We start from the raw sequence: 13,388 nt of genomic DNA, 5'->3' as shown, positions 1-13,388 counted from the left end.
GGGGTCGACGCGATCGCGGTCGCGAGGATGGCTCGTACTCTAGCCAATGAAGTATGCATAGCGTTTCACTGTTTTTGCAGCGAAGCGAATGGCCGGCTATTTCTAGTTGAGTGTCTTTTTTGTGTGAGCTTTGTTATATTGGTAGTTGTCTTCTCTTTCATTTCATATCTTGTGTTTGTAAGAACATGACATGTGAGAAATGAATCGTCACATGCTCGCAACGTAATGGCACTCGTGTTCGGGGTAGTTATGTGTATGAGTGTGACATTGATAAACGATAAATGGTTCCAGCAACCGCACCTTGCAGAACCAACTAGTTATATATCTATACTTCTATACTACTATAGTGTATCAGTTTTGAATTGGATCTAAAGCATCAATTATAACCGTTGGTGCGCTAAATCTAACGGCTGACAGCAGTGGGATTCGTCATGAACAGTAGAACGTAACAACCTCCACGGTTTTCTGGAACTATCGCCTTCCCACTTCCCAGAAAAGAGGCCCAATACGTGATACATCTTGGGCCATGTTGCAGATTGAGTGGAGGACGTGCTAAGCCCAAGGCAGAATTTGCAAATTCTTCTCTGTGTCATAAGGATGGGCTTCCATACTTGCTACCTCAGCAATACTTACAAAATTGTCTCACCTCAAAAAAAAAAAAAACTAAATTGTCTAAAAAAACAATACTTGCTAAAAAAAGTAATACTTACATTCGGCAAGTTTCTAAAAAAAATCACTCCATGACTGTAAGATGTGCATTGCACGTGTAAGCGTGGTGTTCTGGACAGGGAAAAAAACAAAACTGATACTATATAAAAGTTACTATTCATATTTTTTGGACTTGTGGTTTTTTGTTGCCGAGGATATCACGACAGTCATTCCCCTGTGAAACTTTTTACACGAGTATTATGCTAGGTCATGTTTGTTAAATAAGTTTCAAAAAGTTTTGAATCTTTATTTTTTAATTGATTTTCAATTCGGATGCATTGGCCGCCATGTTCCAAAGATCTGCACAGACATAATAGTTTCCACAATATACACTCGAAGAAAGGGAAAATGCGACATAAGAAATTGTATATAAGCAAAAAAGATAATTATAGTCAAGTGCTACACGTTTATCGAGCATATATATTTTACGAAATAAGATGATGTCCGGCGCGTTGATGCCAGACCCTTGCTAAAAAAGCATAAATAGTTGCTAAAAACATGTAAAGCTAATGGAAAGCAACATCCCGAAAATGAGTTATAGCTACTGGAAAGCATAAATGGTTGCATGACTAGCAAAAATAAATAATGAGTTTTAGCTATTTAAAAATTGAAGAAGTCAACATCGTTGACATGCATGCTATAAACGTGCAAAGCACGTGCCAATTACTAGTACCACTAGTGATCGGGTGCATCCACTATATGCATCAAGAGTCATTTCGGCATCCTTTTATATTACACTAGCTGCCAGTAGATAAAATGCAAGGGAAAACAATTCATTACGACCACCGATCAAGTGTGCTGCCTCCATTCTCCAGTCACTGAGGCTCGACACCCTCGTCATCAATTGTTAGCAAAAATAATGCAAAACAACACCAAAAAAAAAAGGATCAGGTCATAGCTTAAGAGTAGGAGACATCGGGAAAGGAACAATCAATCTGACATGGAAACAGGCGACTTCGTATTGCAAAGGCTTGAGAAGATACCATGCCGCCTTCGACCAATGTATGTGCCTGAGGGCCATAGCAAGACGGCCTGACCTACCGGGAGCGCACATTACCTTTGTCGTTGTTTCCTCATCCACATTCTCCATCAACGCGTGTGCAAAGTATTTCTCGGTGTCTTCTCATAATGGAAGACTCGATGCGATACTTCAATGGATATGATGGCTATGAAAGCATTCACCTTGGTGAGATGGTGGCCGAGGGCATGGAGACAGGGGTAAGTGACGAGTTGCACCAGCTTGGGCAGCCATTGAACTCTAAAATAAATACAAGGTTTTCGTTCTGGCCTTTAGAGCCCATTTATCTCTTAATGACCTTTTTTTATAGGATCACCAAGCAAATGATCCCGTTTTGTTTGTGGGATTGCTGTGTTGAGAAGCATTGCCCTCTACAACCTTTGTTGTTTCAGCAATCGCAGTAGTACGCAAATGCTCAAATTAGTTTATAAAGCAAAATATTAGTTAGATCTCAATCAAATTCAAATGGAAATTCCGGTCCTTTGAAAACTGAAATCACTGAATTTTAAAGATCTTATTATATTTGTTTACAGAGGGAGTAATATTTTAAAATTTAAGTGGTGGTTGATGTTTGTTAGATTTACAATTATTTGTGTGGTCAATGGCAGATCAGTCAAACGTTTCCAAAGTTGCAATAAAATATTCCAATGTCAAACGAAAACGGTTCCTCGAGTCTATCATACTTCCATCATTTTCCATGCTGAGTTCAGCTGCGTTGAACTACTCATATTAACTCAACGTACATACTGCGGAGTATAAAGGAATGCAAATTACCACAAAACTTGCATTAAGACCCGTAATGCCCTATCCATCACCTCCATAAAGAGCAAATACGCCCGTCCTTCCGTCCCTTAACAACAATTTACACAGTTGAGTCGTCCGAATAACCTTAATAACAAAGAAGGGTTTCGACCGAAGGTTGTAGTGTGTTCATATTACAGAGGAGAACAGGCGACCGTAGCATAATCTTTTGTATTTCTGAGAGATGAAATGCACAGGGCGAAGCAACTAATTACAGTGACCTCTTCTCTATTGTGGAAAAAAAAAATGGACCACCAACCGACCTCTTTATCTCATCGCTTCCTTTTGGCTCCCGAACTTCGCTTCGCTGTGGAACTGGAACTGGCCTTGTTTGCCGTAGAAGAACCCCGCTTGGCTCTAGCAGAACCTTCCTTCTTGACTGTACTTTTCTTCTTCTTGAAGTTGCGAAATCCCTTGCCGCTTTCCTGCAGGGAACATGTAGTCAGATAGCCGTACCAACAATGCAGTGGACGGAATAAGGTTGTTCCAATTGGCCCATTGGCATTACACTACTCTAAGAAAGCACTGATTTTATCACTTCCAGAAAAAGATTCTAGAATTGATTGAGCAATGTTTTTCTACAATCATCCCAGCCACACTGAGGTGCAGCTCAACTGATTTATCTTCTCCTAGCTTACCGTGCTGAAGCTATAGAATAAACAATCCCTACAGTAACCGTATTAAGATTGCAAAGAAGTTCATTTCCTAGATCAGGCAGAATGGCGGATAAATGGTTTTCATATATGAGCACAGATTTTTTTTTCCGAAACGGATATATGAGCACAGAATAAACCAGGAGAAAGTAGATGTATCTTTGTTATTTTTCAGAATAGAGAAGCATTTTACCTTTTTGTATTGTTTATAGGCATCACGGCCAGTTAACTCCTGTCCATTTTTAGAGACATAAACCTGCAGCAATAATAAAACTAATGAAGCAAGTGATGAATGCATAGCACTAAAACAGAAGTGGCTAGAAGGCCTTCATTTTATCAAAAACTTGTTCAGGACATTGACAGCTCTCAGGCAGGTTCCAGGGGGCCTCCAAGCCCAGCATGAAGCACGCAGGGTAGCAATCAAACAAGCTCTTACAGAAAATTAAACGTTCTTACCTTCCTGCCATCCTCTCCAGTGAACCAATGGCCAGAGCCAGACTGACTTCCCCCAGCATGTACCCTTCTTTTGCCAAAATCTGTTGGGACAGAAGTCCTACTGTTGGGAGTCACCCACCGATCATTAGCACCACTACTCTGGCCAAACTGGCTCCTACTAAAAAGAAGCAAAATAACAGCAATTAGCAAATGACACTACCAAGAAATTAAAGCATGGATTATGATGTGTCTTACCTGTAGTTCAGATTTTCTTCTACACTGTACTCATTTCCCTCGGAAGTGCCAGCCCCAATGGGAACAAAGTGCTTTAATCTTTCACGGACCAGGTTCTGCACCATCTGATCACGGTGACAGAAATAATGCATGGCAGGTGGATGGTTGTCCGTCAGATTCTCTTCGAGTCCAACTCTGGTTGAAGTGCTTTCATGCTGGAAATGTCCCCCAATTTCACTAACAGAGCTGTATGGTCGTGAAACCTTGGAGCCAGAAATACTGTTGGTTTTTGTCTGCTGGGATGGCGTTGAGTGTTGGACAGATTTGAAATACTCGCTGCAGAAGTCATCAAGAGCAGGTGTTGCCCAACTGTCCTTCAGTATATCTTCACTCTTCTGGACAACAGTGCTCCCTTCAGATTTACTGTTTTGCTGCAATATAGGCTTCTTCTGCATATACTTGTGCATGGATTCCTGTCTCTTCTTGATAGGACTCATGGGCTTCTTTGGTTTACTTTGTTTCCTGTTATCATCTGAATCAGTGTCCGAATCAACAAAATAAATTTTCCTCAGTGGGCTTATTGTTATCTTAGGAAGTAGCTTCTTCGTGCGGCTTTCTTCTAGAGGTTTTGAAGCAACAGAATTTGACATTGGTGTAGATTTTGTTGTCTTTGCTTTGCTTGTTGATTGAGACATCAGTACACTGCGGTTCAGAAGAGAGAATTTTGAATTGCTAGAAGTCCTGCAACTACCAACTGATGGTGTCATGCCTGCAAGTAGATAAGAGAAGATGACTTAATCATACAAGTGCTAAAGGTTCTCAAAGGAAAAACATAACAACAACTTTATTGCCGATGTTGTCAATGCATGGATTAAAAACAGGGAGCTAAAGGAAAAGGATCGTGTCTGCATAAAATTTGTTTGAGCACACCACTATTTACTCCCTTTACTGACAACACAAAAACACATATCTGCTCAGTACACTACAAAACAAATTCATTTTCTGGAACACAGCACCTCAATTTAAATCTCTTGCTAACCTAACAGTTGAGAGAAAACACTTAATTTGTTTCGTCCATATCAGGATTTGCTCACAGGTGGTTGTTGATAATTTCATTTCAGAATGCTACAAGCTAAACAAAACACATTTTTAACAAAAAAATTGAGAACATTTCAGCATGAATAATTCAACTTTTTGCAGCCACGTTTCAGGAAAAAAGTTGGCGCAGGGCATGTGAGCACCAAACGAAAACACTGCATATTATTAAGGTTCGTTCAACATACTCAGATGATTCAGTTCCAGCTACATCGCATAGAAAATAGTTAAAGGTTCATCCACCTAATAACAGAATGCTGATACTATCACCAGAAAAATGAAGCAGGTCGATTCAGTCAGTTCAAGTGTGGTCTAAGCCACAATAGGCAAGAAACTTTGCTGTTTACATAATTTCTCTGAACTGCTTAGGCTAGGAAACAGTTTTTTTTACTAGTGGCAGTTTGCTCTAGCAAATGAAGTGTGTTAAATAACGGCACTGAGCAAAACTGTGTTTACCGGCGTGCGTAAAAAATGGTGGAAAATAACTATGTACTAGAGCAAACTTTGCATGTATATTGGGCTAGCAGCTGCTTGTTGGGGCACTTTGCTGTCATGGATCAAAATTGCAATTGAAAGGATTTTAATTGTTGTTCATGAAGCAGACATAATATACGAAACTGCTTATTTCTCATTACGCAGAAAATGTCTGGTCTAGGAGGGAAACAGCAGATGATATTGCAAAATGAATCTGTGTGCAAGGCTGATTAGGTAAATTTCAGCTGTTTTTGTCAAATACAGATCCAGAATGAATCAATTTTCAATACTTATACTAAAAATAACCAAAACTGATTCCATAATTTCTAAAGGCATGTTTAAGTATCTGGATGCTACACTACCTGGGCACCTGTACAAAAATGCACTAAGTTGCCACAAAATTGTACAAATAAGATCAGCATTTCCAATGTCCATTCAATTTTTTCAAATACTAGATTACATAATGAATCCGGTTTGCATATTTCTATGGAAGATATTAAGCAATGCATTTATTGATTTATGCAGGCATGTGGAGATAGTACTCCCTCCATCCGGAAATACTTGTCATCAAAATGGATGAAAATGGATGTATCTACAACTAAAATACATCTAGATACATCCATTTCAATGACAAGTATTTCCGGACGGAGGGAGTAAATCGCAATTGCATGATTAGTAACAAACACCTCTTAAGTAAGGGAATCAAGTGGAAATTCCACAAATAGAGACAAGCGTTTCCCTCACCTCGTGGTGGCTCCTCGTCACTGAAACCTTCAATTTCGTCCTCGTAGCTCCCAATATCCCCAAGAGGTGCCGCCTTCCGGCTGAAATCTGGAGATGCTTCCGTAGCCAGGGGTGGTGCTGCCCTAGGAGGAAGGGGAGGGGGAGGAGGAGGCACCATAGATCGCGGCGCGGGACCCCTCCGCAACCTCTTCAGCCGGTTCGTCTCCGGCTGAGGAGGCAGGGGGTCCGGGTCAAGGGCTCCGCCGGCAACGAAGTCGTCGCCGTCGTCGATTCCGAGTGAGAACGAAGGCGCGTCGGGCGCCTCGTAACCCGGCGCAGGACCCCTCCGCAACCTCCTCAGTCGATTCGTCCCCGGCTGCGGAAGCAGGGGGTCCGGGTCCATGGTTCCGGCGGCAACGAAGTCGTCGTCGTCGTCGTCGATGCCGAGTGAGAACGACGGCGCGTCGGGCGCCTCGTAGCGCGGCGCCTGCTCCTCCCGGCGGTCTCCAGCGGGGAGGTGGTGGGGTTCGCTGGCGCCCCCGTCGTCGTCGTCCAATCCGAGCGAGAACGAGGGCGCGTCGGGCGCCTCGTAACGCCGCGGCCGCTCCTCCCGGCGTGCTCCAGCGGGGATCTGGGGCTCGCCGGCGCCCCCGTCGTCGTCGTCGAAGCCGAGGCCGAGGGAGAACGAGGGGGCATCAGGCGCCTCGTACCGCCGCGCCGGCTCCTCCGAGCGGCCTCCGGCAGGGATCCGAGGCTCGTGGTCGTCGTAGCACTCGAAATCGAGACCCAGAGAGAAGGAGGGCGCGTCGGGCGCCTCGTACCCTCGCGGCTCCTCGCGCGGGTCGCCTCCGTCGTCGGCGTCGGCGGGGGGCGGGTCGTCGAAGTCGAGGCCGAGGGAGAAGGAGGGGGCCGTGAAGTCCATGGCGACGGCGCGGCGGGCGATGCTGGCTAGGGTTAGGGGATCGGGATTTTGGGGAATGGAGGGAGCGCAGGGGAGGTGGCCAGGTGGGATTTGGCGTTTCGGAGCAGGGGAGGATGGGGGCGACTGCGGGAGGCCGCAGGATGGAGATCTGGCGGCGGGGAGGTCGATTAAGAGGGCCACTCGGTGGCGGGAGAGCTTTGTTTCGTAAATTTCAGTGGAGGGAACCGTGGAAATTCGAACGGATCTCCGTGCTGCTCTCGACCTGTTTGGCGGAAATCGGCCAAAATTCGTGTGAAATTTGTTGTGTGCCGTGCGTTTTCTACCTGCGTGGACTTGTAAATGTGCTGTCCATTTCCATGGTGCTGCATTTTTTATGTGACACGAATTCTCTATGCGTCTTTCATTTGACAGCGATCCGTCTGATATCTTCGACTCTGTGCGCAAATGTGCTATTGATATCCATCCGATGACACAGAAGGTGTGCAGCGCCGTTAAAAATGAGCTGCGTAACAGGCAGGGCATTGTTTCCCTTCTGGAGCAAAATGATACTACCCCATTCACTATTATAAGATGTTTTGGATATTCCAATATGGACTACATACAAAATAAAATGGGTGAACAAACACACTAGAGCGGAAAAAAAAATTAGAACATATTATAATAATAGTGAACCAAGGGAGTACTTAATACCAATAAATGGAAACTAGGCATGCATTGAGTTGACTGTGGCATGTTTAGAACCCACGATTTTTAAAGAAAATTTCCAAGCAAACTTTCATGCAGAATGAGGAAAAACAATTCCCAGGCAGCTTACAAACCACAAAGAAAATAACCAAGTAAATGTTGGCATGTACACTGGTACAACGGGAGGGAGGCACCATCATCATTTCTGGCCTAGTACTAGTAACCAAAGCACGAGGCTGCTACGCAAAGAAAGATCGTATCATCATGTAGAAAAGACATACACAATACAGAGCTTGTCGATCCCTGTGTTTTTGTTAAAAAAAGCAGTTCTCCCTTTTCTTTCCACATGCTGCTTTCCCCCCAGAATGTCGACCCTCGGACCGGAGACATGTTAAAAGATACATCAAGGAGCCACCATATGTGCCTTACAACCAAGCCCGCCTGACGGTATGTTTTTCTTGAATATGCCCGCGCAAATGAAAACTAAAACATGGTCCTTTTTGCTCACTTGCCTCTTTTCGAATCGTACGCCACACAAGCATCTGCTGCTGTTTTCATCTGCAAACGGGAAATGTACATGAATGTCGCATCAAAGGATATCATTGTTACTGTCAGAATTATGTGGAGTAATACATTGTTCTAGTGATACACAAGCACATGAGTGTTATAGCCTAATTGCCAAAAAAAAATCTCTGCATATATGATCATGTGCAAATAATAGTTAGTTCCACTAAAGTTGTTGTTCAATACCTGGATGACATTAATCACTTGTTTGAGTGCCCACCCAATTAGAGTTGAAATGAACATGAAGACAACGAGGGGACTTTCCTTCAGAATACCTCTGCACGTCTGTAGCATACAGGAATGCCAGATGCTAAGCAACATGCATGCTAATTGCTTCATTAGAGAAGACAGCTATAGAGATTATGTTATCTTACATTAAGCAAGCTTGTGGACATCGCGTCAGCATAGAGAAACAGGATAATGTACAGAACCTGTAAGTTGAAAAATTTGCATGTGAGAAGATGGAATAATTGGTGCTCGATGTGCAGATATGGCGTTCCGATGGATATATAATGTTTGTTAAATCAGTTCCATGGGCATAACTGCAGATGCACAATGGGCTTGTTCATTGGGGTGGCGTCACACAAATATGTCCTGTATTAAGCTGTTAAAACCCACACCTATCGATGCTACGCCCCATGTGTTAGCTCACTCAACCAAATAACATCCCAAAATGCGCTCATGTTGTATTCCTTGATTTGTGTTCATCATTCAAGCTGTTTCAAGTGTGAACAACCATTTACCTCAGAAGCAACACAACAGAACGCCATGAAGGGCCGATATCCATAATATAACTTCAAAAGTCCATTGCCTGTGTGCTTCACATCCTTGTGGCTAGTCTTACCTGATAGGAAAGAACTAGTAGAGAAATTTATATCATAAGATGGTTAGCAATTGATGTATAATTGAACTAGAGACAGAAAACAAAATGTAGCAAACGAAGCTCTTGAACAATGAGCAAAAAATCTATGCACCATAAAACCATCACATAATACTTGCACAGTTAGCATAGTTGGTGTTTATATTTATTATCTTCCTTTTGGTGTCTTTAGAGACAGGATTAGGTACCTACTAGGAGACAAAAGAGAAATCTGGCATGAGCTGTACAAATTGATAGAGAAACTAACCTGTACATTTGAAACCAGTGGCTTGTGATGTCCAACCCAAGTAACAGTATGAAAACCAAGCCAGGTCTGAAAAGAAATTGTATACAGAGCACTTTCAAGGAACAATGTGGCATGTAAGTAAATTAAGACAGGTATCGAAATTCAATATACAACGATTGAAGTGCTTTGAGCTCTAATTTTGTATACCTGTAAAACTGTGAGAGAAGCGCCAACAAACAAGCAGTGCTAACCCTGAAGTAGATCAATATGAGAAATGAAACTAGTTCGTGCTGCAGAATATTTGCACCTGGCGTATACATCATTAAATGATTTATTCAAAGAGTACCTATCTGTTACCATGTCCAACACAGCTCCAAATGTTGATGCTGATACATGCAATAGGACAAACTTGTCAGATAGTTTCAAAAAGTTGCCTATTGTGTTATATATACAGGGAAGTTAAATAAGAACAAAAATCTCTTTCAAACAGGACATAAACAGATTTTTCTGTGATCATTAATTACCATCTACTTTTGCAAAGTTCACTGACATATAAATGCAAAGTTTCAACATACAGAAAAGGCCACAAATTCCTCTTCGAAGGACAGACTACATTACGACGCTTGAACATAAAAGGGATGTGACTTGTTACCTTGATTGAACCTCCTGGCAAACCAACCATCCAAGCCATCACAGAAGAAGCTGGTATATTCCAAAAGTGTTAGAATCATAGAGACAAAGTAATTGCATAAGATCATTAACACAATTGATTTTAGATAAATTTATGACGCTTGCCTGAAGAAGTACAGGATAGCAAAGAGTGTTCTGTTGGTATAGCACACAGCAAATGCAATGAAGTTCATGATGATCCTGAAATATCCTGCAGAATAACAGTAATCATATGTTAAAACATACACATTTAATCCACACGCCAGCAACAATTTGTATGAGGAAAAACATTGCACTGTTCCGAATATTTAATTTTATGTTATTGGGTTTTTACTGTTATATGTTCCTTGCTTCCTTTTGGTTGCTATTTTTCTGTGCCATGCTACTTTAGTGCAAAACGGTGCAGGAAAATATGGTACATCTGAGGTAGATATATCAACTTAGATTAAAGAGGCAAAAAATCCAGTGGTGGCACAGTGATAATGTCTCCGAGTTGCAAATGACATAATAGAATCATCCAGCGAGTTAAATGTGGACTGGTGGAGTAATGTAATCGGCATAGTGATGACAATTCTTCTAACATAGCATTTGCACACTGGATATGGTCAACAGCACGGTGATATAGTGATATGTACACAAACCAATCATCCGGAGGCTTACCAATGATGTTAGGGATGTACAGGTACACCGACAGCGTCTTTTTAGCCGATGGCTGCGCCATTGAAGGTCAGAGGTACCGACTGCTAGATGACTGACAGTTTCTTACTTGGAATGTATCCTTGTCGAGATTCCTGCAAAATCATTGCATCATCTCACAGAATTGATGAACAATACTCTCTCACGTGCAATGTAACAAGGCATCTCCCGGTAACAAAACGCTACCGCTACATGTTGACGTTGCTGGCCATAGCTACCTACGTAATTCGTTCACACCATCGTGGAACCCTCGTCCCGATCGATCGATCCAGATCGGGGCTCGCCCCTAATTCTCTGTTCGATTCGCCACGAACACAGAGCAGGAGAAACGTACCGCGGGGCCTCGAAGAAGCCGTGGTCACCAGCAGCGCCCGACCGCGTCGTCGCCGCCGCCGCAGGAGCACCGCCGTGCCGCAATCGATGCCGTCGGTGGGTGAGGGCCGCGCGGCGTGGGGCAGGACGGCGGACGGCGGGGTGGGGAGGGGCGGCGGTCCGGCGGCGCCACGGGAGGAGCGGCAGGGGGTCGGCGCGGCGGGAGGGGCAGGTGTGGGGCGGGGAGCGGCGGTGGGAGGAGCACGGTGGAAGCGGCGAGGTGGGGGGGCGAGGACTCGAGAGGGGACGGACGCGGCTAAGGTCGTGACAGGCGGCTCGTTCTTTTTTCCTCTTTCTTTTTTGGCCCTCGCTTTTCTCTTTTCTTTTTCTATCAAGGGAATAATTCGCTTTGGTGAGATCTCAAATCTCAAGTATGCTGTGCAAATTGCAGCTCTCGGTCAGTCGATCACATCGCATCGCTTGACTAGTGTGCTGCTGGGGTGCAGCTAGAACCAGAATAAAGCGGCCACGAATGTTCTCCGGCGTGTGGAGCGCTCCCATCCGTTCTTTCCTTTGATGCCTCGCTGGACGGTGGGGCCTGTGGTTGTTGAGCCTTGTGTTTTGTTGTAGACTTTTATGTTTTGATGATGAAGTCTGGGTGATTGGTTTCTGTGATTAATGTTTGTGGTTTGAATTCCAACATAAGGCTCAACGATATTTGTGGTGTTGAGCCTTATGTTTTGCTGTAGACTTTTATATTTGTGATTTGAATGGTCAAACAAACTTTTATATTTGTGATTTGCATGGTCAAACAAACTTTTGTAATTGTTAGAATCCTAAGGGCTCCTTTAATTCAAGGGATTTTCATAGTGATGCTGGAGGGTTACAATCCTTAGGAATTTTCCTGTGTTGGTTGTTTGATTCATAGGATCGAATCATATAAAAAAATTCTTAATATTTTCTCCGTATTGCTTTTCATACGATTTCTAGCATCTACTCAAACCTCTTTGAAAGAATCATTTGTTTTTCCTACGACGCGGTCAAACAAACCAAAATCCTATAGGAGGGAGATGGGCATGACATTTAAATTATATTTAGGGCCTCTTTGATTCAAAGGATCTTCATATGGACAGTGGAGAACTATAATCCTTAGAAATTTTTTCTACTTTGATTGTTTGTTTCATATGATTGAATCATATAGGGTTTTTTTTCCGAAGGAACCCATTGCACTATATTTCAAAATGAATATTTACATCCACTCCAGCCATGTGTAAACAATTCTTTGTCTCACAAGCCCTCTTCTACACCCGAGCTCAAATGAGCTCGGGCTGAGAAGTAAATCGAAAACATTGAAAATAAGTTCAAAAAACTCTAAAAAAATTAATGAAAAACTTTGACAAATGTTCTAAGAGCTTGCAAAATTTCATCATGAAGTCACATTTCTGGAAGTCACGGCAAAAAAACAAAAAAAAAGTGCTCCAAACTGCTTTCAAAAGTAGTATTTTCGGAGTACCGTTCCTTTTTTTGGTCAAGCCTTCCAGGAATGTGATTCCGTCACGGATCTTTGCCACTCCTTGAGCTTGCGTTGGTTTTTCTCTTGAAGAGGAAAGGATGATGCAGCAAAATAGAGATAAGTATTTTCCTCAGTTAAGAAGCAAGGTATCAATACGGTAGGAGGAACACACAAGTCTCCAATAGTAGCACCTACACAAATAAAATACTTGCACCCAACGCGATAAAGGGGTTGTTAATCCCTTCATGGTTACTTGCAAAGATGAGATCTAATAGAGATAGATATAAAAGATAAGTAAAAGTGCAAAATAAGATAAAAGTAAATAAATTGCAACAAGATATTTTTGTGTTTTTGGTTTTATAGATCTGAAAATAATATGATAAAATATAGACCCGGGGGCCATAGTTTTCACTAGAGGCTTCTCTCTTGAAAGAAAGCATACGAAGGGTAAATAAATTACTATTGAGCAATTGATAGAAAAGCGGATAATTATGAAGATATCCAAGGCAATGATCATGTATATAGGTGATACGTCTCCAACGTATCTACTTTTCCTAACGTTTTTCCTCTTGTTTTGGACTCTAATTTGCATGATTTGAATGAAACTAACCCCGAACTGACGTTGTTTTCAGCATAACTACCATGGTGTTATTTTTGTGCAAAAATAAAAGTTCTCAGAATGAAACGAAACTTTGAGAGGATTTTTTATATCAAATAAGAGGATTTCTAGAGCCAGGAGGTACCTGGGTGGGCACAACCCACCAGGGCGCGCCAACCCCCC

General features: G+C 42.7%; 2 protein-coding genes across 3 annotated transcripts; both read right to left on the bottom strand.

Annotated features, from left to right (window-relative positions):
• Positions 1-2,542: 2,542 nt before the first annotated feature.
• LOC119365730 lies at positions 2,543-7,207 on the bottom strand. 2 transcript variants are annotated; one of them, XM_037631379.1, is made up of 5 exons: positions 6,163-7,207; positions 3,871-4,618; positions 3,637-3,790; positions 3,374-3,436; positions 2,543-2,952 (listed from the first exon to the last, which is right to left on the bottom strand). In XM_037631379.1, exons 1-5 carry the CDS (start codon positions 7,061-7,063, stop codon positions 2,800-2,802), a joined length of 2,019 nt encoding a protein of 672 aa, XP_037487276.1. In that variant the 5' UTR covers positions 7,064-7,207; the 3' UTR covers positions 2,543-2,799. The 2 variants fall into 2 exon arrangements, with proteins under 2 accessions (XP_037487276.1, XP_037487275.1); XM_037631378.1 differs by having other exon boundaries at positions 3,637-3,793; positions 6,163-7,206.
• Positions 7,208-7,810: 603 nt separating this feature from the next.
• Positions 7,811-11,308, bottom strand: LOC119365729 (probable CDP-diacylglycerol--inositol 3-phosphatidyltransferase 2). Its single transcript, XM_037631377.1, has 11 exons — positions 11,117-11,308; positions 10,747-10,877; positions 10,213-10,297; positions 10,070-10,119; positions 9,764-9,803; positions 9,625-9,669; positions 9,439-9,504; positions 9,055-9,169; positions 8,686-8,742; positions 8,498-8,596; positions 7,811-8,305 (listed from the first exon to the last, which is right to left on the bottom strand). Exons 2-11 carry the CDS (start codon positions 10,805-10,807, stop codon positions 8,252-8,254), a joined length of 672 nt encoding a protein of 223 aa, XP_037487274.1. The 5' UTR covers positions 10,808-10,877; positions 11,117-11,308; the 3' UTR covers positions 7,811-8,251.
• Between the last annotated feature and the right edge of the window lie 2,080 nt (positions 11,309-13,388).

Source organism: Triticum dicoccoides, chromosome 2B (assembly GCF_002162155.2).
Source record: "Triticum dicoccoides isolate Atlit2015 ecotype Zavitan chromosome 2B, WEW_v2.0, whole genome shotgun sequence".
Lineage (NCBI taxonomy): Eukaryota > Viridiplantae > Streptophyta > Magnoliopsida > Poales > Poaceae > Triticum > Triticum dicoccoides.
The sequence above is the reverse complement of the archived record's forward strand: the minus strand, read 5'-3'. Positions and strand labels throughout refer to the sequence as shown.